The sequence below is a fragment of the Gallus gallus genome, assembly GCF_016699485.2.
Source record: "Gallus gallus isolate bGalGal1 chromosome 35 unlocalized genomic scaffold, bGalGal1.mat.broiler.GRCg7b 35_unloc1, whole genome shotgun sequence".
Taxonomy (NCBI): domain Eukaryota; kingdom Metazoa; phylum Chordata; class Aves; order Galliformes; family Phasianidae; genus Gallus; species Gallus gallus.
In genome coordinates, this window is record NW_024095956.1 from 187,391 (window position 1) to 212,531 (window position 25,141).

A 25,141-nucleotide genomic window follows, 5' to 3' on the forward strand; every position below is an offset into this window, starting at 1 on the left:
TTTTTGGGTCCAAAATGGGGCAAAAATGGCACTTTTTGGGTTAAAAAATGGGACTTTTTGGGTCAAAAATGTCCATTTTTGGGTCCAAAATGGGTCAAAAATGGGACTTTTTGGGTCCAAAATGGGACTTTTTGGGTCCAAATTGGGTCAAAAATGGCTCTTTTTGGGTCAAAGTTGGGTCAAAAATGGCACTTTTTGGATCCAAATTGGGTCAAAAATGGGACTCTTTGGGGTCAAAAATGGCACTTTTTGGGTCCAAAATGGGTCAAAAATGGGACTTTTTGGGTCAAAAATGTCCCTTTTTGGGTTAAAAAATGGGTCAAAAATGGCACTTTTTGGGTCCAAATTGGGTTAAAAATGGGACTTTTGGGGTCAAAATTGGCACTTTTGGGGTCAAAAATGGGACTTTTTGGGGCAGAAATGGCACTTTTTGGGTCAAAAATGGGACTTTTTGGGTCCAAATTGGGTCAAAAATGGCACTTTTTGGGTCCCAATTGGGACTTTTGGGGTCAAAAATGGCTCTTTTTGGGTAAAAAATGGCACTTTTTGGGTCGAAATTTCCCCTTTTCTGGTCAAAATTGGCTCTTTTTGGTCACAGTTGGGTCAAAAATGGCACTTTTTGGGTCAAAAAAAGCCCAAATTGGGCCAAAACGCCCCCATCCCCCCCCCAGGTAACCTCAGCACCCCCGAAATGGGGACGATTCCCCTTTAAGATCCCCCCCAAAATCGGGGCCAAAAAGTGGCATTTCGGGTCAGAGGACCCTCCAAAAATGGCCAATTTTGGGGTCTTTTGACCCAAAATCGGGGTTTTTCCCCCCAGAATGAGGACGAGGAGGAGGAGGAGGAGGAGAAGGACGAGGCCGAAGATCTGCTGGGCCGCAGCTCCAGGGCTGCGCTGCTGACCGAGCGCACGCGGGTAGGGCTGCATTTTGGGCTGAATTTGGGGGGTTTTGGGGTTTTTTGGGGGGCTTTGGGGGATTTTGGGGTTTTTGGGGGGGGGTCGGGGGTCCTTTTTGGGGGGTTTGGGGGGGATTTGGGGGATTTGAGGGGGGGTTTGGGGTCATTTTGGGGGGGGTTTTGGGGTCATTTTGGGGGTCATTTTGGAGAGGTTTGGGGGTCATTTTGGAGAGGTTTGGGGGTCATTTTGGGCTGAATTTGGGGGATTTTGGGGGATTTTGGGGTTTTTGGGGGGGTTTTGGGGGGGTCGGGGGTCTTTTTTGGGGGGTTTGGGGGGGATTTGGGGGATTTGAGGGGGGGTTTGGGGTCATTTTGGGGGGATTTTGGAGAGGTTTTGGGGGTCATTTTGGAGAGGTTTGGGGGTCATTTTGGGGTGGATTTGGGGGATTTTGGGCTGAATTTGGGGGGTTTTGGGGCTTTTTGGGGGGTTTGGGGGGATTTTGGGGTTTTTGGGGGGGTCGGGGGTCCTTTTGGGGGGTTTTGGGGGGGATTTGGGGGAATTTTAGGGGGGTTTGGGGGTCATTTTGGGGGGGATTTTGGAGAGCGTTCGGGAGGATTTTGGAGAGGTTTGGGGGTCATTTTGGGGTGAATTTGGGGGATTTTGGGCTGAATTTGGGGGGTTTTGGGGCTTTTTGGGGGGTTTTGGGGGATTTTGGGGTTTTTGGGGGGGTCGGGGGTCCTTTTTGGGGGGTTTGAGGGGGATTTGTGGGGTTTGTAGGGGGGTTTGGGGTCATTTTGGGGGGGGTTTTGGGGTCATTTTGGGGGTCATTTTGGAGAGGTTTGGGGGTCATTTTGGAGAGGTTTGGGGGTCATTTTGGGCTGAATTTGGGGGATTTTGGGGTTTTTTGGGGGGTTTTGGGGGATTTTGGGGTTTGGGGGGGGGTCGGGGGTCCTTTTTGGGGGGTTTGGGGGGGATTTGGGGGGTTTGTAGGGGGGTTTGGGGTCATTTTGGGGGGGATTTTGGAGAGCGTTTGGGGGTCATTTTGGAGAGGTTTGGGGGTCATTTTGGAGAGGTTTGGGGGTCATTTTGGGGTGAATTTAGGGGATTTTGGGGCTTTTTGGGGGGGTTTGGGGTTTTTTGGGGGGGTCGGGGGTCTTTTTTGGGGGGTTTGGGGGGGATTTGGGGGGTTTGTAGGGGGGTTTGGGGTCATTTTGGGGGGGGTTTTGGGGTCATTTTGGGGGGATTTTGGAGAGGTTTGGGGGTCATTTTGGAGAGGTTTGGGGGTCATTTTGGGGTGAATTTAGGGGATTTTGGGGCTTTTTGGGGGGGTTTGGGGTTTTTTGGGGGGGTCGGGGGTCTTTTTTGGGGGGTTTGGGGGGGTTTGGGGTCATTTTGGGCGGGGTTTTGGGGTCATTTTGGGGGTCATTTTGGAGAGGTTTGGGGGTCATTTTGGAGAGGTTTGGGAGTCATTTTGGGGTGAATTTGGGGGATTTTGGGGCTTTTTGGGGTGAATTTGGGGATTTTGGGGTTTTTGGGGGGGTCGGGGGTCTTTTTTGGGGGGTTTGGGGGGGATTTGGGGGAATTTTAGGGGGGTTTTGGGGTCATTTTGGGGGGGATTTTGGAGAGCGTTCGGGGGGATTTTGGAGAGGTTTGGGGGTCATTTTGGGGTGAATTTGGGGGATTTTGGGCTGAATTTGGGGGGTTTTGGGGCTTTTTGGGGGGTTTTGGGGGATTTTGGGGTTTTTGGGGGGGTCGGGGGTCCTTTTTGGGGGGTTTGAGGGGGATTTGTGGGGTTTGTAGGGGGGTTTGGGGTCATTTTGGGGGGGGGTTTGGGGTCATTTTGGGGGTCATTTTGGAGAGGTTTGGGGGTCATTTTGGAGAGGTTTGGGGGTCATTTTGGGCTGAATTTGGGGGATTTGGGGGTTTTTTGGGGGGTTTTGGGGTTTTTTGGGGGGGTCGGGGGTCTTTTTTGGGGGGTTTGGGGGGGATTTGGGGGATTTGAGGGGGGGTTTGGGGTCATTTTGGGGGGGGTTTTGGGGTCATTTTGGGAGTCATTTTGGAGAGGTTTGGGGGTCATTTTGGAGAGGTTTGGGAGTCATTTTGGGGTGAATTTGGGGGATTTTGGGGCTTTTTGGGGTGAATTTGGGGATTTTGGGGTTTTGGGGGGGGTCGGGGGTCCTTTTTGGGGGGTTTGGGGGGGATTTGGGGGAATTTTAGGGGGGTTTTGGGGTCATTTTGGGGGTCATTTTGGAGAGGTTTGGGGGTCATTTTGGAGAGGTTTGGGGGTCATTTTGGGCTGAATTTGGGGGATTTTGGGGCTTTTTGGGGTGAATTTGGGGCTTTTTGGGGGGTTTTGGGGGATTTTGGGGTTTTTGGGGGGGTCGGGGGTCCTTTTGGGGGGTTTTGGGGGGGATTTGGGGGTTTGTAGGGGGGTTTTGGGGTCATTTTGGGGGGGATTTTGGAGAGCGTTCGGGGGGATTTTGGAGAGGTTTGGGGGTCATTTTGGGGTGAATTTGGGGGATTTTGGGGCTTTTTGGGCTGAATTTGGGGGGTTTGGGGGCTTTTTGGGGTTTTTTTGGGGGGTTTGGGGTTTTGGGGGGGGTCGGGGGTCCTTTTTGGGGGCTTTGGGGGGATTTGTGGGGTTTGTAGGGGGGTTTTGGGGTCATTTTGGGGGGGATTTTGGAGAGGTTTGGGGGTCATTTTGGGGGTGAATTTGGGGGATTTTGGGGCTTTTTGGGGTGATTTGGGGCTTTTTGGGGTTTTTTGGGGGATTTGGGGGTTTTTGGGGGGGGGTCGGGGGTCTTTTTTGGGGGGTTTGGGGGGGATTTGGGGGAATTTTAGGGGGGATTTGGGGTCATTTTGGGGGTCATTTTGGAGAGGTTTGGGGGTCATTTTGGAGAGGTTTGGGGGTCATTTTGGGCTGAATTTGGGGGATTTTGGGGTTTTTTGGGGGGTTTTGGGGGATTTTGGGGTTTGGGGGGGGTCGGGGGTCCTTTTTGGGGGGTTTGTGGGGGATTTGGGGGGTTTGTAGGGGGGTTTTGGGATCATTTTGGGGGGATTTTGGAGAGCGTTTGGGGGTCATTTTGGAGAGGTTTGGGGGTCATTTTGGGGTGAATTTGGGGGATTTTGGGGCTTTTTGGGGTTTTTTGGGGGGTTTTGGGGTTTTTGGGGGGGTTTGGGGTTTTGGGGGGGGTCGGGGGTCTTTTTTGGGGGGTTTGGGGGGGATTTGGGGGATTTGAGGGGGGGTTTGGGGTCATTTTGGGGGTCATTTTGGAGAGGTTTGGGGGTCATTTTGGGGGTGAATTTGGGGGATTTTGGGGCTTTTTGGGGTGAATTTGGGGGGTTTTGGGTTTTTTGGGGTGATTTTGGGGTCATTTTGGGGTAATTTGGGTCATTTTGAGGGGTTTTGGGTTCTGTTTTGGGAGTTTTGGGGTCATTTTGGGGGGGATTTTGGAGAGGTTTGGGGGTCGTTTTGGGGTGAATTTGGGGGATTTTGGGGTCATTTTTATGGGATTTTGGGTCATTCTATGGGTTTTTGGCTCATTTTAATGGGATTTTGGGCTCTTTTTATAGGATTTTGGGTCATTCTATGGGATTTTGGTTCATTTTTATGGGATTTTGGCTCTTTTTATGGGATTTTGGTACACTTTTATGGGGTTTTGGCTCTTTTTATGGGATTTTGGCTCTTTTTATGGGATTTTCGGTCATTCTATGGGATTTTGGCTCATTTTAATGGGATTTTGGGTCATTCTATGGGTTTTTGGCTCATTTGTATGGGATTTTGGGCTCTTTTTATAGGATTTTGGGTCATTCTATGGGATTTTGGTTCATTTTTATGGGATTTTGGCTCTTTTTATGGGATTTTGGTACACTTTTATGGGGTTTTGGCTCTTTTTATGGGATTTTGGCTCTTTTTATGGGATTTTGGGCTCGTTTTAATGGGATTTTCGGTCATTCTATGGGATTTGGGGTGATTTTTATGGGATTTTGGCTCATTCTATGGGATTTGGGCTCATTTTAATGGGATTTTGGGCTCATTTTAGTGGGATTTGGGGTCATTTTATGGGACTTTGGGCTCATTTTAATGGGATTTGGGCTCATTCTATGGGTTTTGGGATCTTTTTATGGGATTTGGGGTCATTTGTATGGGCTTTTGGCTCTTTTTGTGGGATTTGAGACACTTTTATGGGATTTTGAGCTCATTTTATGGGATTTTTGCTCTTTTTTGTGGGATTTGGGCTCATTTTATGGGATTTTGGGTCATTTGTATGGGATTTTGGGACACTTTTATGGGATTTTGGGACACTTCTATGGGATTTTGGCTTTTTATGGGATTTTGGCTCATTTTTATGGGATTTGGAGTCATTTTAATGGGATTTTGGGCTCATTTGTATGGGATTTTGGGACACTTTTATGGGATTTTGGCTCATTCTATGGGATTTTGGCTCTTTTGATGGGATTTTGGCTCATTTTTATGGGATTTGGAGTCATTTTATTGGGTTTTTGGCTCATTTGTATGGGATTTTGGGTCATTTTATGGGATTTTGGGTCATTTGTATGGGATTTTGGCTCTTTTTATGGGATTTTGCCTCTTTTTATGGGATTTTGGCACTTTTTATGGGATTTGGGCTCTGTTTATGGGATTTGGGGTCATTTGTATGGGATTTGGGCTCATTCTATGGGATTTGGGGTCATTTTAATGCGATTTTGGGCTCATTTTAGTGGGATTTGGGGTCATTTTATGGGATTTGGGGCTCATTTTAATGGGATTTGGGCTCATTCTATGGGTTTTGGGATCTTTTAATGGGATTTGGGGTCATTTGTATGGGTTTTTGGCTCTTTTTATGGGATTTGAGACACTTTTATGGGATTTTGAGCTCATTTTATGGGATTTTTGCTCTTTTTTGTGGAATTTGGGCTCATTTTATGGGATTTTGGGTCATTTGTATGGGATTTTGGGACACTTTTATGGGATTTTGGCTCTTTTTATGGGATTATGGGCTCATTTTAATGGGATTTTGGCTCTTTGTATGGGATTTTGGGCTCATTTTATGGGATTTTGGGCTCATTTTAATGGGATTTGGGCTCTGTTTATGGGGTTTGGGCTCTGTTTATGGGATTTTGGGTCATTTGTATAGGATTTTGGCTCTTTTTATGGGATTTTGGCTCATTCTGTGGGACTTTGGGTGATTTTAATGGGATTTTGGGCTCATTTTATTGGGATTTTGGGCTTATTCTATGGGATTTTGGCTCTTTTTATGGGATTTTGGGCTCATTTTAATGGGATTTGGGCTCTTTTCTATGGGATTTTGGGTCATTCTATGGGATTTTGGGCTCTTTTTATGGGATTTTGGCTCATTTGTATGGGATTTTGGTATACTTTTATGGGATTTTGGCTCTTTTGATGGGATTTTGGCTCTTTTTATGGGATTTGAGACACTTTTTATGGGATTTTGGCACTTTTTATGGGATTTTGGCTCATTTTAATGGGATTTTGGCTCATTTTAATGGGATTTGGGCTCATTTTATGGGATTTTGGCTCATTTTAATGGGATTTTGGGCTCTTTTTATGGGATTTTGGGTCATTCTATGGGATTTTTGGTCATTTTAATGGGATTTGGACTCATTCTATGGGATTTTTGGTCATTTTAATGGGATTTTGGGCTCATTTTATTGGGATTTTGGGCTTATTCTATGGGATTTTGGCTCTTTTTATGGGATTTTGGGCTCATTTTAATGGGATTTTGGCTCATTTGTATGGGATTTTGGGTCATTCTATGGGATTTCGGGTCATTTTATTGGGATTTTGGCTCATTTGTATGGGATTTTTGCTCTTTTTTGTGGGATTTGGGCTCATTTGTATGGGATTTGCGGTCATTTGTATGGGATTTTGGGACACTTTTGATGGGATTTTGGCTCTTTTTATGGGATTTGAGACACTTCTATGGGATTTTGCCTCTTTTTATGGGATTTGGGCTCATTCTATGGGATTTGGGCTCATTTTGGGGTGACTTTGAGGTCATTTGGGGTCCGGCTCCCCCCAGAACGAGCTGACAGCCGAGGAGAAGCGCCGGGCTCATCAGAAGGAATTAGCAACGCAGCTTAACGAGGAGGCGAGGCGGAGGCTGACGGAGCAGAAGGGGGAGCAGCAGATCCAGAAGTACCCCAAAACTGGGGGGGATTTGGGGTCTTTAGGGGGGATTTGGGGTCTCTGGGGGGGATTTGGGGTCATTTGGGGGGGATTTGGGGTCTTTGGGGGGGGATTTGGGGTCATTCTGGGGGGATTTTGGGGGGGATTTGGGGTCTTTTGGGGGGGATTTGGGGCCATTTTTGGGGAGAAGTTGGGGGATTTGGGGTCTTTTGGGGGGGTTTGGGGTCTTTTGGGGGGGATTTGGGGTCTCTGGGGGGTCTTTTGGGGGGGTTTTGGGGTCTTTTGGGGGGGATTTGGGGTCTTTTGGGGGGGGTTTGGGGTCATTTTGGGGGGGTTGGGGATTTTCGGGGGGATTTGGGGTCTCTGGGGGGGATTTGGGGTCTTTTGGGAGGGATTTGGGGTCATTTTATGGGATTTGGGGGGGATTTGGGGGGGATTTGGGGTCATTTGGGGGGAGAAGATGGGGGATTTGGGGTCATTTCGGGGGGTTGGGGGGATTTTGGGGGGGATTTGGGGTCATTCTGGGGGGATTTTGGGGGGATTTGGGGTCTTTTGGGGGGGATTTGGGGTCATTTGGGGGGAGATGTTGGGGGATTTGGGGTCATTTTGGGGGGATTTGGGGTCATTTGGGGGGGATTTGGGGCCATTTTTGGGGAGAAGTTGGGGGATTTGGGGTCTTTTGGGGGGGTTTGGGGTCTTTTGGGGGGGATTTGCGGTCCCTTTATGGGATTTGGGGTCGTTTGGGGGGGATTTGGGGTCATTTTGGGGGGGCTTTGGGGTCATTTGGGGTGAGTCGAGGCGGAGGCTGACGGAGCAGAAGGGGGAGCAGCAGATCCAGAAGTACCCCAAAACTGGGGGGGATTTGGGGTCTTTAGGGGGGATTTGGGGTCTCTGGGGGGGATTTGGGGTCTTTTGGGGGGATTTGGGGTCATTTGGGGGGAGATGTTGGGGGGTTTGGGGTCTTTTGGGGGAGGGTTGGGGGGATTTTGGGGGGGATTTGGGGTCTTTTGGGGGGGTTTGGGGTCTTTTGGGGGGGATTTGGGGTCTTTTGGAGGGAGATGTTGGGGGATTTGGGGTCTTTTGGGGGGATTTGGGGTCATTTGGGGGGAGATGTTGGGGGGTTTGGGGTTTTTTGGGGGGGATTTGGGGTCTTTTTGGGGGGTTTGGGGTCTCTGGGGGAGATTTGGGGTCATTTTGGGGGGGCTTTGGGGTCATTTGGGGGGGGTTGGGGGGGATTTGGGGTCTCTGGGGGGATTTGGGGTCATTTGGGGGGGATTTGGGGTCTCTGGGGGGGATTTTGGGGGGGATTTGGGGTCTTTTGGGGGGATTTGGGGTCATTCGGGGGGGATTTGGGGTCATTTGGGGGGGATTTGGGGTCATTTTATGGGATTTGGGGTCATTTGGGGGGGATTTGGGGTCTCTGGGGGGGATTTTGGGGGGGATTTGGGGTCTTTTGGGGGAGATTTGGGGTCTTTTGGGGGAGATTTGGGGTCATTTTGGGGGGGTTGGGGGGGATTTGGGGTCTCTGAGGGGGATTTGGGGTCATTTTGGGGTTCATTTTGGGCAAATTTGGGTCATTTTGGGGGTAATTTGGGGTCGTTTTGGTGGATTTGGGGTCTTTTTTATGGGATTTTGGGGAGATTTGGGTCATTTTGGTCAGATTTGGGGTTATTTTTATGGGATTTTGGGGAGATTTGGGTCATTTTGGGCAGATTCGGGGTCATTTTTATGGGATTTAGGGTCATTTTTATGGGATTTGGGGTCATTTTTATGGGATTTTGGGGAGATTTGGGTCATTTTGGGCAGATTTGGGGTCCTTTGGGCAGATTTGGGGTCATTTTTATGGGACTTGGGGTGGATTTGGGTTCATTTTTATGGGATTTAGGGTCATTTTTATGGGATTTGGGGTCATTTTTATGGGATTTGGCTTCATTTTTATGGGATTCGGGGTCATTTTTATGGGATTTTGCCCAGATTTTGGTCATTTTTGGGTCTTTTTCGCTGCTTTTTTTTCGGGGGGATTTTTTGGGGTTTTTTTTTTGCTTGATTTCCCCCGAAGTGACCCCAAATCTTTTTTGGGGTGACCGCAGGGCCCGGAAGTCCAACATCTCCTATAAGAACCCCTCCCTGATGCCCAAAGAGCCCCACATCCGCGAGATGAAGATTTACATCGACAAGAAGTACGAGACCGTCATCATGCCCGTCTTCGGCATCGCCACCCCGTTCCACATCGCCACCATCAAGGTGGGGTTTTGGGGCGGAAAAGGGCGGTTTTGGGGTCGCGGGGTCGAAGTTTGGGGTCGGGAGGGTTGAAGTTTGGGGTCGGAAGGGCGAAATTTGGGGTCGGAAAGGTGAAATTTGGGATGAGAAGGGGCGAAATTTGGGGTCGGAAGAGTTGAAATATGGGGTTGGAAGGGCGACATTTGGGGTCGTTTTGGGGTGGATTTGGGGTCATTTTGGGGTGGATTTGGGGTCAGAAGGGGCGGATTTGGGGTTGCGGGGTCGAAGTTTGGGGTCGGGAGGGCGAAATTTGGGGTCGGAAGGGCGAAATTTGGGGTCGGAAGAGTTGAAATATGGGGTCGGAAGGGCGACATTTGGGGTCGTTTTGGGGTGGATTTGGGATCATTTTGGGGTGGATTTGGGGTCAGAAGGGGCGGATTTCGGGTCGCGGGGTCGAAGTTTGGGGTCGGGAGGGTTGAAGTTTGGGGTCGGAAGGGCGAAATTTGGGGTTGGAAAGGTGAAATTTGGGATGAGAAGGGGCGAAATTTGGGGTCGGAAGGGTTGAAGTTTGGGGTCGGAAGGGTGAAGTTTGGGGTCGGAAGGGTGAAATTTGGGGTAGTTTTAGGGTGGATTTGGGGTCGTTTTGGGGTGGATTTGGGGTCGCGGGGTTGAAGTTTGGGGTCAGAAGGGTTGAAGTTTGGGCTCGGAAAGGTGAAATTTGGGGTCAGAAGAGTTGAAATATGGAGTCGGAAGGGTGACATTTGGGGTCGTTTTGGGGTGGATTTGGGGTCATTTTGGGGTGGATTTGGGGTCAGAAGGGGCGGATTTGGGGTCGCGGGGTCGAAGTTTGGGGTCGGGAGGGTTGAAGTTTGGGGTCGGAAGGGCGAAATTTGGGGTTGGAAAGGTGAAATTTGGGATGAGAAGGGGCGAAATTTGGGGTCGGAAGAGTTGAAATATGGGGTTGGAAGGGCGACATTTGGGGTCGTTTTGGGGTGGATTTGGGGTCATTTTGGGGTGGATTTGGGGTCAGAAGGGGCGGATTTGGGGTCGCGGGGTCGAAGTTTGGGGTCGGGAGGGTTGAAGTTTGGGGTCGGAAGGGCGAAATTTGGGGTGAATTTGGGGTCAGAAGGGCGAAATTTGGGATGAGAAAGGGCGAAATTTGGGGTCGGATGGGTTGAAATATGGGGTCGTTTTGGGGAGGGTTTGGGGTCAGAAGAGGTGGATTTGGGGTCAGATGGATGGATTTGGGGTCAGAAGGGGTGGATTTGGGGTCGGGAGGGTTGAAATTTGGGGTCGGAAGGGCAAAATTTGGGGTTGGAAAGGTGAAATTTGGGGTTGGAAGGGTTGAAATTTGGGTTCGGAAGGGTTGAAGTTTGGGTTTGGAAGGGTTGAAGTTTGGGGTCGGAAGGGTGAAATTTGGGGTCGTTTTGGGGTGGATTTGGGGTCAGAAGGGGCGGTTTTGGGGTGGCGGGGTTGAAGTTTGGGGTCGGGAGGGTTGAAGTTTGGGGTGGGAAGGGTTGAAGTTTGGGGTCGGAAAGGTGAAATTTGGGGTCGGAAGGGTTGAAATATGGGGTCGGAAGGGTTGAAGTTTGGGGTCGGAAGGGTGAAATTTGGGGTCGTTTTGGGGTGGATTTGGGGTCATTTTGGGGTGGATTTGGGGTCAGAAGGGGCGGTTTTGGGGTGGCGGGGTTGAAGTTTGGGGTCGGGAGGGCGAAATTTGGGGTGAGAAAAGGCGAAATTTGGGGTCAGAAAGGTGAAATTTGGGATGAGAAGGGGCGAAATTTGGGGTCGGAAGGGTGAAATTTGGGGTCGTTTTGGGGTGGATTTGGGGTCAGAAGAGGTGAATTTGGGGTCAGAAGGGGTGGATTTGGGGTCGTGGGGTCCAAATTTGGGGTCGGAAGGGTGAAATTTGGGGTCAGAAGGGTAAAATTTGGGGTGAATTTGGGGTATATTTGGGGTCGGAAGGGCGAAATTTGGGGTGGGAAGGGTTGAAATATGGGGTCGTTTTGGGGTGGATTTGGGGTCATTTTAGGGTGGATTTGGGGTCGGAGGGGACGGATTTGGGGTCAGAAGGGGCGGATTTGGGGTCGTGGGGTCCAAATTTGGGGTCAGAAAGGCGAAATTTGGGGTGAATTTGGGGTATATTTGGGGTCAGAAGAGCGAAATTTGGGGTGGGAAGGGTTGAAATATGGGGTCGTTTTGGGGTGGATTTGGGGTCATTTTGGGGTGGATTTGGGGTCGGAGGGGACGGATTTGGGGTCAGAAGGGGCGGATTTGGGGTCGTGGGGTCCAAATTTGGGGTCAGAAAGGCGAAATTTGGGGTGAATTTGGGGTATATTTGGGGTCGGAAGGGCGAAATTTGGGGTGGGAAGGGTTGAAATATGGGGTCGTTTTGGGGTGGATTTGGGGTCATTTTGGGGTGGATTTGGGGTCCGATGGATGGATTTGGGGTCAGAAGGGGCGGATTTGGGGTCGTGGGGTCCAAATTTGGGGTCAGAAAGGCGAAATTTGGGGTGAATTTGGGGTATATTTGGGGTCAGAAGGGCGAAATTTGGGGTGGGAAGGGTTGAAATATGGGGTCGTTTTGGGGTGGATTTGGGGTCATTTTGGGGTGGATTTGGGGTCCGATGGATGGATTTGGGGTCAGAAGGGGCAGATTTGGGGTCGTGGGGTCCCAATTTGGGGTCGGAAGGGCAAAATTTGGGGTCAGAAAGGCAAAATTTGGGGTCGATAGAATCAAATGGGGTCGCTGTCCAACGTTGGGGGATCTTCGGCTCAACATTATGGGGTTTTTGGGGTAAATTCGATGGCTTTTGGGGTCGGAGGGGACGGATTTGGGGTCGGAGGGGACGGATTTGGGGTCGGAGGTTCTCTGTGATCCTTTTTCGTCCCATTTTTGGGGTAAAAACGCCCATTTTTGGTTCACTTCCCCCGAATTCAACGTTTCTCTTCCATTGGGGCCCCTCCGCCTCGACCCCATTGATTTCAGCACCGATTTATGGGGTCTTTTGGGGAGTTTTGGGGTCTTTTGGGGTCAAACGGGTCGGATTTGGGGTCGAAGCTCTTCCTTGACCTTTTTAGGACCCCTTTTTGGGGTAAAAATGCCCATTTTTGGTTCATTTCCCCCCCAATTGAAGCGTTCTCCCATATTGGGTCACCTCTTCCGTTGGAGTCCTTCCACCTCAACCCCATCATTTTTTAGGGTCTTTTGGGGTTTTTTGGGGTTCTTTTGGGGTCAAACGGGTCAGATTTGGGGTCGAAGCTCTTCCTTGACCCCATTAGGACCCCATTTTTGGGGTAAAAATGCCCATTTTTGGTTCATTTCCTCCCCAGTTGAAGCGTTCTCCCATATTGGGTCACGTCTTCCATTGGAGTCCCCCCACCTCAACCCCATTGATTTTTAGGGTCTTTTGGGGTTCTTTTGGGGTCTTTTGGGGTTCTTTTGGGGTCTTTTGGGGTCGAAGCTCTTCCTTGACCCCTTTAGGACCCCATTTTTGGGGTAAAAATGCCCATTTTTGGTTCATTTCCCCCTCATTTGAAGCGTTCTCCCATATTGGGTCACCTCTTCCGTTGGAGTCCTTCCACCTCAACCCCATCGTTTTTTAGGGTCTTTTGGGGTTTTTTGGGGTTCTTTTGGGGTCAAAAGGGTCAGATATAGGGTCGGAGGTCCCCCTCGACCCCTTTAGGACCCCTTTTTTGGGGTAAAAATGCCCATTTTTGGTTCATTTCCCCCTCAATTGAAGCGTTCCCCCATATTGGGTCACCTCTTCCGTTGGAGTCCTTCCACCTCAACCCCATCGATTTTTAGGGTCTTTTAGGGTTTTTTTGGGGTCTTTTGGGGTCGCGTTTGGGGCCGACCCTAAAAGCACCCTATTTTGGGGTTAAAAACCCTCTATTTTGGGTCCCAGAACATCAGCATGTCTGTGGAAGGCGACTACACCTACCTACGCATCAAGGAACCTCCACCTCAACCCCATTGACTTTTAGGGTCTTTTGGGGTTCTTTTGGGGTCTTTTGGGGTTCTTTTGGGGTCAAACGGGTCGGATTTGGGGTCGAAGCTCTTCCTTGACCCCTTTAGGACCCCATTTTTGGGGTAAAAATGCCCATTTTTGGTTCATTTCCCCCCCTTTTTGTCCTTTCTCTTCCATTGTGTCACGTCTTCCATTGGGGCCTCTCCGCTTCAACCCCATCGATTTTTAGGGTCTTTTGGGGTCGGATTTGGGGTCTTTGGGGTCTTTTGGGGTCGGATTTGGGGCCGACCCTAAAAGCACCCTATTTTTGGGTTAAAAACCCTCTATTTTGGGTCCCAGAACATCAGCATGTCTGTGGAAGGCGACTACACCTACCTACGCATCAAGGAACCTCCACCTCAACCCCATTGACTTTTAGGGTCTTTTGGGGTTGTTTTGGGGTCTTTTGGGGTTCTTTTGGGGTCTTTTGGGGTCGAAGCTCTTCCTTGACCCCTTTAGGACCCCATTTTTGGGGTAAAAATACCCATTTTTGGTTCATTTCCCCCCCCATTTAGACCTTTCTCTTCCATTGTGTCACGTCTTCCATTGGGGCCTCTCCACTTCAACCTCATCGATGTTTGGGGTTTTTTGGGGTCTTTGGGGTCTTTTGGGGTCGGATTTGGGGCCGACCCTAAAAGCACCCCATTTTTGGGTTAAAAACCCTCTATTTTGGGTCCCAGAACATCAGCATGTCGGTGGAAGGCGACTACACCTACCTACGCATCAAGGAACCTCCACCTCAACCCCATTGACTTTTAGGGTCTTTTGGGGTTCTTTTGGGGTCTTTTGGGGTTCTTTTGGGGTCTTTTGGGGTCGAAGCTCTTCCTTGACCCCTTTAGGACCCCTTTTTTGGGGTAAAAATGCCCATTTTTGGTTCATTTCCCCCCCATTTAGACCTTTCTCTTCCATTGGGTCACGTCTTCCACTGGGGCCTCTCCGCTTCAACCTCATCGATGTTTGGGGTCTTTTGGGGTCGGATTTGGGGTCTTTGGGGTCTTTTGGGGTCGGATTTGGGGCCGACCCTAAAAGCACCCTATTTTTGGGTTAAAAACCCTCTATTTTGGGTCCCAGAACATCAGCATGTCTGTGGAAGGCGACTACACCTACCTACGCATCAACGAACCTCCACCTCAACCCCATTGACTTTTAGGGTCTTTTGGGGTTCTTTTGGGGTTCTTTTGGGGTCAAACGGGTCGGATTTGGGGTCGAAGCTCTTCCTTGACCCCTTTAGGACCCCTTTTTTGGGGTAAAAATACCCATTTTTGGTTCATTTCCCCCTCAATTGAAGCGTTCTCCCATATTGGGTCACGTCTTCCATTGGTGCCTCTCCGCTTCAACCTCATCGATTTTTAGGGTCTTTTAGGGTTTTTTTGGGGTCTTTTGGGGTCGGATTTGGGGCCGACCCTAAAAGCACCCTATTTTTGGGTTAAAAACCCTCTATTTTGGGTCCCAGAACATCAGCATGTCTGTGGAAGGCGACTACACCTACCTACGCATCAAGGAACCTCCACCTCAACCCCATTGACTTTTAGGGTCTTTTGGGGTTCTTTTGGGGTCTTTTGGGGTTCTTTTGGGGTCAAACGGGTCGGATTTGGGGTCGAAGCTCTTCCTTGACCCCTTTAGGACCCCATTTTTGGGGTAAAAATGCCCATTTTTGGTTCATTTCCCCCCCTTTTTGTCCTTTCTCTTCCATTGTGTCACGTCTTCCACTGGGGCCTCTCCGCTTCAACCTCATCGATGTTTGGGGTCTTTTGGGGTCGGATTTGGGGTCTTTGGGGTCTTTTGGGGTCGGATTTGGGGCCGACCCTAAAAGCACCCTATTTTTGGGTTAAAAACCCTCTATTTTGGGTCCCAGAACATCAGCATGTCTGTGGAAGGCGACTACACCTACCTACGCATCAACGAACCTCCACCTCAACCCCATTGACTTTTAGGGTCTTTTGGGGTTCTTTTGGGGTTCTTTTGGGGTCAAACGGGTCGGATTTGGGGTCGAAGCTCTTCCTTGACCCCTTTAGGACCCCTTTTTTGGGGTAAAAATACCCATTTTTGGTTCATTTCCCCCTCAATTGAAGCGTTCTCCCATATTGGGTCACGTCTTCCATTGGTGCCTCTCCGCTTCAACCTCATCGATTTTTAGGGTCTTTTAGGGTTTTTTTGGGGTCTTTTGGGGTCGGATTTGGGGCCGACCCTAAAAGCACCCTATTTTTGGGTTAAAAACCCTCTATTTTGGGTCCCAGAACATCAGCATGTCTGTGGAAGGCGACTACACCTACCTACGCATCAAGGAACCTCCACCTCAACCCCATTGACTTTTAGGGTCTTTTGGGGTTCTTTTGGGGTCTTTTGGGGTTCTTTTGGGGTCAAACGGGTCGGATTTGGGGTCGAAGCTCTTCCTTGACCCCTTTAGGACCCCATTTTTGGGGTAAAAATGCCCATTTTTGGTTCATTTCCCCCCCTTTTTGTCCTTTCTCTTCCATTGTGTCACGTCTTCCACTGGGGCCTCTCCGCTTCAACCTCATCGATGTTTGGGGTCTTTTGGGGTCGGATTTGGGGTCTTTGGGGTCTTTTGGGGTCGGATTTGGGGCCGACCCTAAAAGCACCCTATTTTTGGGTTAAAAACCCTCTATTTTGGGTCCCAGAACATCAGCATGTCTGTGGAAGGCGACTACACCTACCTACGCATCAACTTCTACTGCCCGGGCAGCGCTTTGGGTCGCAACGAAGGCAACATCTTCCCCAACCCCGAAGCCACCTTCGTTAAGGAGATGTAATTAATTATAGGGTCAGAGGGGGGGGGGTCTCTTTTTTTTGGGGTCGTTATATGGGATTTGGGTTCACCCGACCCCGACCCTATAGAACTTATAGGGCTTCTAATATGAAGACGCCCGGGGAGCAGTCGGTGCCGGCGTTGAACCTTCAGAACGCATTTAGGATCATTAAGGAGGTGCAGAAGCGCTATAAGACCCGCGAGGCGGAGGAGAAGGAGAAGGAGGTGAGGGGTTTTTATGGGGTTTTTTGGGGGGTTTTTATGGGGTTTTGGGGTTTTATGGGGTTTTTTATGGGGTTTTGGGGGTTTGGGGTTTTCTATGGGGGTTTTTGGGGGGTTTTGGGGGGTTTTTGGGGAGGTTTTGGGGAGGGTTTCTTGAGGAGGTGTTGGGGAGATTTGAGGGGTTTTTATGGGGTTTTTAGTGGGGTTTTTATGGGGTTTTGGGGTTTTATGGGGTTTTATGGGGTTTGGGGGTTTCTTTGGGGGGTTTTGGCGGGTTTTTATAGGGGTTTTTATGGGGGTTTTTGGGGGGGATTTTGGGGTTTTGGGGAGGGTTTCTTGGGGTGGTTTTGGGGGGATTTTGGGGTGGGTTTGAGGGGTTTTTATGGGGTTTTTGGGGGGTTTTGTGGGGTTTTGGGGTTTTTATGGGGTTTTGGGGGTTTTTATGGGGTTTTGGGGTTTCTTTGGGGGTTTTGGAGGGGGTTTCGGGGGGTTTTTATGGGGGTTTTTGGGGGGGATTTGGGGTTTTTGGGGGGGATTTGGGGGTGGGTTTGAGGGTTTTTTTGTGGGGTTTTTGTGGGGTTTTGGGGGTTTTATGGGGTTTTTGGGGGTTTTTATGGGGTTTTTTTATGGAGTTTGGGGGGTTTTGGGGTTTTCTATGGGGGTTTTTGGGGGGGATTTGGGGGTGGGTTTGAGGGGTTTTATGGGGTTTTTTGTGGGGTTTTTATGGGGTTTTGGGGTTTTTATGGGGTTTTGGGGTTTTTTATGGGGTTTTTTATGGGGTTTTGGGGGTTTGGGGTTTTCTATGGGGGTTTTTGGGGGGGATTTGGGGGGTATCTTGAGGGGGATTTGGGGTTTTTGGGGGGGATTTGGGGGTGGGTTTGTTGGGTTTTTAATGGGGTTTTTGGGGTTTTTATGGGGTTTTTTCTGGGGTCTTTATGGGGTTTCGGGGTTTTTATGGGGTTTTTATGGGGTTTTTTATGGGGTTTTGGGGGTTTGGGGTTTTCTATGGGGGTTTTTGGGGGGTTTTGGGGGGTTTTTGGGGAGGTTTTGGGGAGGGTTTCTTGGGGAGGTGTTGGGGAGATTTGAGGGGTTTTATGGGGTTTTTTGGGGGGGTTTTATGGGGTTTTTTGGGGTTTTTATGGGGTTTTTTATGGGGTTTTGGGGGTTTTGGGGTTTCTTTGGGGGGTTTCTTGGGGGGGATTTGGGGGTTTTGGGGTTTCTTTGGGGGTTTTTGGGGGGTTTTTATGGGGGTTTTTGGGGGGGATTTTGGGGTGGGTTTGATGGGGTTTTTAATGGGGTTTGGGGGTTTTTATGGGGTTTTTTGGGGGGGTTTTATGGGGTTTTGGGGTTTTTATGGGGTTTTATGGGGTTTCTTTGGGGGGTTTGGGGGGGTTTTTGGGGGGCATTTTGGGGTGGGTTTGAGGGGTTTTTATGGGGTTTTTTGTGGGGTTTTGGGGTTTCGGGGGGTTTATGGGGTTTTTATGGGGTTTTTTATGGGTTTTTTTATGGGGTTTTGGGGGTTTGGGGTTTTCTATGGGGGTTTTGGGGTTTCTTCGGGGGGTTTTCTTGGGGGGGATTTGGGGTTTTTGGGGGGGATTTGGGGGTGGGTTTGAGGGGTTTTTATGGGGTTTTTAGTGGGGTTTTTATGGGGTTTTGGGGTTTTATGGGGTTTTTTATGGGGTTTTGGGGTTTCTTTGGGGGGTTTCTTGGGGGGGGATTTGGGGGTTTGGGGGTTTCTTTGGGGGTTTTGGGGGGGTTTATGGGGGTTTTTGGGGGGGATTTTGGGGTGGGTTTGTTGGGTTTTTAATGGGGTTTTTGGGGTTTTTATGGGGTTTTTTGGGGGGTTTTTATGGGGTTTTGGGGTTTTATGGGGTTTTTATGGGGTTTTGGGGGTTTTGGGGTTTCTTTGGGGGGTTTTGGAGGGGGTTTCGGGGGGTTTTATGGGGGTTTTTGGGGGGTTTTTGGGGGGGATTTGGGGTTTTTGGGGGGGATTTGGGGGTGGGTTTGAGGGGTTTTTATGGGGTTTTTTGTGGGGTTTTTATGGGGTTTTGGGGTTTTATGGGGTTTTTTATGGGGTTTTTTTATGGGGTTTTGGGGGGCTTGGGGGGTTTCGGGGGGTTTTTATGGGGGTTTTTGGGGGGGATTTGGGGGTGGGTTTGAGGGGTTTTATGGGGTTTTTTGGGGGGTTTTTATGGGGTTTTGGGGTTTTATGGGGTTTTTTATGGGGTTTTTTATGGGGTTTTGGGGGGTTTGGGGTTTTCTATGGGGGTTTTTGGAGGGGGTTTCGGGGGGTTTTTATGGGGGTTTTGGGGGGGGATTTGGGGTGGGTTTGATGGGGTTTTTAATGGGGTTTGGGGGGTTTTTATGGGGTTTTTTGTGGGGTGTTGGGGGTTTTATGGGGTTTTTTGGGGTTTTTATGGGGTTTTTTATGGGGTTTTTATGGGGTTTTTTGTGGGGTTTTTGGGTTTGGGAGGGTTTTTGGGGAGGATTGGGGGGTTTTTAGTGAGTTTTTTATGGGGTTTTGGGGTTTTTTGGGGGGGTTTTGGGTTTTCTTGGGGTTTTTAGGGCAGTTTTCATGGTTTTTTTGGGTTTTTTGGGGGGTTTTTGTGTTTTTTGGGGTTTTTAGGGCAGGTTTAATAGGGTTTTGGGAGATTTTTGGGGTTTTTTTTGGGTTTTTAGGGCAGATTTAATGGGTTTTTTGGGGTTTTGGGGTGTTTTTGGTTATTTGGGGGGCTTTGGGGGCAGTTTTCATGGGTTTTTTGGGTTTTTTTTTTGGGTTTTGGGGGTTTTGGGGTTTTTAGAGCAGTTTTCTTGGGGTTTTTTGGGGTTTTTTGGTGGGTTTTTGGTTTTTTGGGGGGCTTTTGGGCAGTTTTCATGGGGTTTTTTGGGGTTTTTTTTGGGTTTTGAGGGTTTGGGGTTTTTAGGGCAGTTTTCATGGGGTTTTTTGGGCACTTTTCATGGGGTGTTTTGGGGTTTGGGGTTTTTTAGGGGTTTTTTGGGGTAGTTTTCATGGGGTTATTTTGGGTTTTTGGGGTTTTTTGGGGGGTTTTAGGGCAGATTTAATGGGGTTTTGGGGGTTTTTTGGGGTTTTCGGTTTTTTGGGGTTTTTAGGGCAGATTTCATGGGTTTTTTTGGGGTTTTTGGGGCAGTTTTCATGGGGTTTTTGGGGGGTTTTGGGTTTTTTTGGGTTTTTAGGGCAGTTTTCATGGGGTTTTTAGGGTTTTTTGGGGGGTTTTGGGGTTTTTAGGGCAGTTTTCATGGGGTTTTGGGGGGTTTTTTGGGTTTTCTTGGGTTTTTAGGGCAGTTTTCATGGGGTTTTTGGGGGTTTTGGGGGCAGTTTTCATGGGTTTTTTGGGGTTTTTTTTGGGTTTTTGGGGTTTGGGGGTTTTTAGGGCAGTTTTCATGGTTTTTTCGGGGGTTTTGGGGGCAGTTTTCATGGGGTTTTTTGGGGTTTTTGGGGCAGTTTTCATGGGGTTTTGGGGGTTTTTTTTGGGTTTTTGGGGTTTGGGGGTTTTTAGGGCAGTTTTCATGGGGTTTTGGGGGGTTTTGGGGGCAGTTTTCATGGGGTTTTTGGGGGGTTTTGGGGTTTTTTGGGTTTTTAGAGCAGTTTTCATGGGGTGTTTTGGGGTTTTGGGTTTTTTTGGGTTTTTAGGGAAGTTTTCATGGGGTTTTGGGGGTTTTTTGGGGTGTTTTTGGGCGTTTTTGGGGTTTTTTGGGGGTTTTTGGTTCTTTTGGGGTTTTTTGGGCAGTTTTCATGGGGTTTTGGGGGGTTTTTGGGGTAGTTTTCATGGGGTTTTTGGGGGTTTTGGGTTTTTTTGGGTTTTTAGGGCATTTTTCATGGGGTTTTTGGGGGTTTTGGGGGCAGTTTTCATGGGGTTTTGGGGGGTTTTGGGGGGTTTTTGGTTCTTTTGGGGTTTTTAGGGCAGTTTTCATGGGGTTTTGGGGGTTTTTGGGGTAGTTTTCATGGGGTTTTTTGGGGTTTTGGGTTTTTTTGGGTTTTTAGGGCAGTTTTCATGGGGTTTTGGGGGGTTTTGGGGGCACTTTTCATGGGGTGTTTTGGGGTTTTTTGGGGGGTTTTAGGGCAGATTTAATGGGGCTTTGGGGGTTTTTGGGGGTTTTTGGTTTTTGGGGTTTTTTGGGCAGTTTTCATGGGGTTTTTGGGGGGTTTTGGGGTTTTTTGGGTTTTTAGGGCATTTTTCATGGGGTTTTTGGGGGTTTTGGGGGCAGTTTTCATGGGGTTTTGGGGGGTTTTTTGGGGCAGTTTTCATGGGGTTTTGGGGGGTTTTGGGGGGTTTTTGGTTCTTTTGGGGTTTTTAGGGCAGTTTTCATGGGGTTTTGGGGGTTTTTGGGGTAGTTTTCATGGGGTTTTTTGGGGTTTTGGGTTTTTTTGGGTTTTTAGGGCATTTTTCATGGGGTTTTTAGGGTTTTTTTTTGGGGGGTTTGGGGGTTTTTTGGTTTTTAGGGCAGTTTTCGTGGGGTTTTGGGGGGTTTTTGGGTTTTCTTGGGGTTCTTAGGGCAGTTTTCATGGGGTTTTGGGGGGTTTTGGGGGCAGTTTTCATGGGGTTTTGGGGGGTTTTTGGGGTAGTTTTCATGGGGTTTTTTGGGGTTTTGGGTTTTTTTGGGTTTTTAGGGCATTTTTCATGGGGTTTTTGGGGGTTTTTGGGGGGGTTTTGAGGGTTTTGGGGTTTTTAGGGCAGTTTTCATGGGGTTTTTGGGGGTTTTGGGGGCAGTTTTCATGGGGTTTTGGGGGGTTTTGGGTTTTTTTTGGGTTTTTAGGACAGTTTTCATGGGGTTTTTAGGGGGTTTTTTGGGGGTTTTGGGGGTTTTGGGGTTTTTGGGGCAGTTTTCATGGGGTTTTGGGGGGTTTTTGGGTTTTCTTGGGTTTTTAGGGCAGTTTTCATGGGGTTTTGGGGGGTTTTTGGGTTTTCTTGGGTTTTTAGGGCAGTTTTCATGGGGTTTTTGGGGGTTTTGGGGGCAGTTTTCATGGGGTTTTGGGGGGTTTTGGGTTTTATTGGGTTTTTAGGACAGTTTTCATGGGGTTTTTAGGGGTTTTTTTTGGGGTTTTGGGGGTTTTGGGGTTTTTGGGGCAGTTTTCATGGGGTTTTGGGGGGTTTTTGGGTTTTCTTGGGTTTTTAGGGCAGTTTTCATGGGGTTTTGGGGGGTTTTTGGGTTTTCTTGGGTTTTTAGGGCAGTTTTCATGGGGTTTTTGGGGGTTTTGGGGGCAGTTTTCATGGGGTTTTGGGGGGTTTTTGGGGTAGTTTTCATGGGGTTTTTTGGGGTTTTGGGTTTTTTTGGGTTTTTAGGGCATTTTTCATGGGGTTTTTAGGGTTTTTTTGGGGGGTTTTGAGGGTTTTGAGGTTTTTAGGGCAGTTTTCATGGGGTTTTTGGGGTAGTTTTCATGGGGTTTTTTGGGGTTTTGGGTTTTTTTGGGTTTTTAGGGCATTTTTCATGGGGTTTTTAGGGGTTTTTTTGGGGTTTTGTGGGTTTTGGGGTTTTTAGGGCAGTTTTCATGGGGTTTTGGGGGGTTTTGGGGGCACTTTTCATGGGGTGTTTTGGGGTTTTTTGGGGGGTTTTAGGGCAGATTTAATGGGGCTTTGGGGGTTTTTGGGGGTTTTTGGTTTTTGGGGTTTTTTGGGCAGTTTTCATGGGGTTTTTGGGGGGTTTTGGGGTTTTTTGGGTTTTTAGGGCAGTTTTCATGGGGTTTTTAGGGTTTTTTTTGGGGGGGTTGGGGTTTTTTGGGTTTTTAGGGCAGTTTTCATGGGGTTTTGGGGGGTTTTGGGGGCACTTTTCATGGGGTGTTTTGGGGTTTTTTGGGGGGTTTTAGGGCAGATTTAATGGGGCTTTGGGGGTTTTTGGGGGTTTTTGGTTTTTGGGGTTTTTTGGGCAGTTTTCATGGGGTTTTGGGGGGTTTTGGGGGCAGTTTTCATGGGGTTTTTGGGGGGTTTTGGGGTTTTTTGGGTTTTTAGGGCAGTTTTCATGGGGTGTTTTGGGGTTTTGGGTTTTTTTGGGTTTTTAGGGAAGTTTTCATGGGGTTTTGGGGGTTTTTTGGGGTGTTTTTGGGCGTTTTTGGGGTTTTTGGGGGGTTTTTGGTTCTTTTGGGGTTTTTAGGGCAGTTTTCATGGGGTTTTGGGGGGTTTTTGGGGCAGTTTTCATGGGGTTTTGGGGGGGTTATGGGGTTTTTTGGGTTTTTAGGGCAGTTTTCATGGGGTTTTTTGGGGTTTTGGGGTTTTCTTGGGGTTTTTAGGGCAGTTTTCATGGGGTTTTGGGGGGGTTTTGGGGTAGTTTTCATGGGGTGTTTAGGGGTTTTGGGTTTTTTGGGGTTTTTAGGGCAGTTTTCATGGGGTTTTTAGGGTTTTTTTGGGGGGTTGGGTTTTCTTGGGGTTTTTAGGGCAGTTTTCATGGGGTTTTTGGGGCAGTTTTCATGGGGTTTTTTGGGGTTTTGGGTTTTTTTTGGGTTTTTAGGGCAGTTTTCATGGGGTTTTTTGGGGTTTTGGGGTTTTTGGGGGGGTTTTAGGGCAGATTTAATGGGGTTTTGGGGGTTTTGGGGGGGTTTTTTGGGTTTTCTTGAGTTTTAGGGCAGTTTGCATGGGGTTTTGGGGTGTTTTTGGGGTGTTTTTGGGCTTTTTTGGGTTTTTTGGGGTGTTTTTGGGCTTTTTTGGTGTTTTTGGGGCAGGTTTAATGGGGTTTTGGGGTTTTTTTGTGTGTTTTTGGGTTTTTGGGGTTTTTAGGGCAGTTTTCATGGTTTTTTTGGGGGGTTTTTGGGGCAGTTTTCATGGGGTTTTTGGGGCAGTTTTCATGGGGTTTTTTGGGGTTTGGGGGTTTTTTTGGTTTTTTGGGGGGTTTTGGGGTTTTCTTGGGGTTTTTAGGGAAGTTTTCATGGGGTTTTGGGGGGGGTTTGGGGCAGTTTTCATGGGGTTTTGGGGGGTTTTGGGGGGTTTTTGGTTCTTTTGGGGTTTTTAGGGCAGTTTTCATGGGGTTTTTGGGGTTTTGGGTTTTTTTGGGTTTTTAGGGCATTTTTCATGGGGTTTTTAGGGTTTTTTTGGGGGGTTTTGGGGGTTTTGAGGTTTTTAGGGCAGTTTTCATGGGGTTTTTGGGGGGTTTTGGGGTTTTTTGGGTTCTTAGGGCAGTTTTCATGGGGTTTTGGGGGGTTTTGGGGGCAGTTTTCATGGGGTTTTGGGGGGTTTTTGGGGCAGTTTTCATGGGGTTTTTTGGGGTTTTGGGTTTTTTTGGGTTTTTAGGGCATTTTTCATGGGGTTTTTGGGGGTTTGGGGGCAGTTTTCATGGGGTTTTTGGGGTTTTGGGGTTTTTTGGGGGGTTTTAGGGCAGTTTTCATGGGGTTTTGGGGGGGTTTTTGGGTTTTTTAGGGGTTTTTAGGGCAGTTTTCATGGGCTTTTTTGGGGTTTTTAGGGCAGTTTTCATGGGGTTTTTGGGGCAGTTTTCATGGGGTTTTTTGGGGTTTTGGGGTTTTTTGGTTTTTTGGGGGGTTTTTGGGTTTTCTTGGGGTTTTTAGGGCAGATTTCATGGGGTTTTGGGGGTTTTTTTGGGGTGTTTTGGGGCGTTTTTGGGGTTTTTGGGGTGTTTTTGGTTCTTTTGGGGTTTTTAGGGCAGTTTTCATGGGGTTTTGGGGGGTTTTTGGGGTAGTTTTCATGGGGTTTTTTGGGGTTTTGGGTTTTTTTTGGGTTTTTAGGACAGTTTTCATGGGGTTTTGGGGGGTTTTGGGGGGTTTTGGTTCTTTTGGGGTTTTTTGGGCAGTTTTCATGGGGTTTTGGGGGGTTTTTGGGGCAGTTTTCATGGGGTTTTGGGGGGTTTTGGGTTTTTTTTGGGTTTTTAGGGCAGTTTTCATGGGGTTTTGGGGGGTTTTGGGGGGTTTTTGGTTCTTTTGGGGTTTTTAGGGCAGTTTTCATGGGGTTTTTGGGGGTTTTGGGGGCAGTTTTCATGGGGTTTTTTGGGGTTTTGGGGTTTTTTGGGGGGTTTTAGGGCAGATTTAATGGGGCTTTGGGGGTTTTTTGGGGTTTTTGGTTCATTTGGGGTTTTTAGGGCAGTTTTCATGGTTTTTTCGGGGGTTTTGGGGGCAGTTTTCATGGGGTGTTATGGGGTTTTGGGTTTTTTTGGGTTTTTAGGGCAGTTTTCATGGGGTTTTGGGGGGTTTTTGGGGCAGTTTTCATGGGGTTTTGGGGGGGTTTTGGGGTTTTTTGGGTTTTTAGGGCATTTTTCATGGGGTTTTTAGGGTTTTTTTTGGGGGGGTTTGGGGGTTTTGGGGTTTTTAGGGCATTTTTCATGGAGTTTTGGGGGGTTTTGGGGTTTTCTTGGGGTTTTTAGGGCGGTTTTCATGGGGTTTTGGGGGGTTTTGGGGGCAGTTTTCATGGGGTTTTTTGGGGTTTTGGGTTTTTTTGGGTTTTTAGGGCATTTTTCATGGGGTTTTTAGGGTTTTTTTGGGGGGGTTTGGGGGTTTTGGGGTTTTTAGGGCAGTTTTCATGGGGTTTTGGGGGGTTTTTGGGGCAGTTTTCATGGGGTTTTTGGGGGGTTTTTGGGTGTTTAGGGCAGTTTTCATGGGGTTTTTGGGGGTTTTGGGGCAGTTTTCATGGGGTTTTGGGGGGTTTTTGGTTCTTTTGGGGTTTTTAGGGCAGTTTTCATGGGGTTTTTTGGGGTTTTTGGGGCAGTTTTCATGGGGTTTTGGGGGGTTTTGGGGCAGTTTTCATGGGGTTTTTTGGGGTTTTGGGGTTTTTTGGGTTTTTAGGGCAGTTTTCATGGGGTTTTGGGGGGGTTGGGGGCAGTTTTCATGGGGTTTTGGGGGGTTTTGGGGGGGTTTTGGTTCTTTTGGGGTTTTTAGGGCAGTTTTCATGGGGTTTTTTGGGGTTTTGGGGGCAGATTTA

The 25,141-nt window shown here is 48.5% G+C and overlaps 1 protein-coding gene across 1 annotated transcript in view; it reads left to right on the plus strand.

The window, feature by feature from the left end:
* The window catches only part of SUPT16H (SPT16 homolog, facilitates chromatin remodeling subunit), a 101,596-nt gene that overhangs the window by 48,567 nt on the left and 27,888 nt on the right, over positions 1-25,141 (plus strand). Inside the window, exons 12-16 of the mRNA XM_040656815.2 lie at positions 821-916; positions 6,943-7,058; positions 9,140-9,293; positions 15,919-16,046; positions 16,136-16,313. Coding sequence (XP_040512749.1) covers positions 821-916; positions 6,943-7,058; positions 9,140-9,293; positions 15,919-16,046; positions 16,136-16,313 — 672 coding nt within the window. The remainder of the gene's footprint in view (positions 1-820; positions 917-6,942; positions 7,059-9,139; positions 9,294-15,918; positions 16,047-16,135; positions 16,314-25,141) is intronic.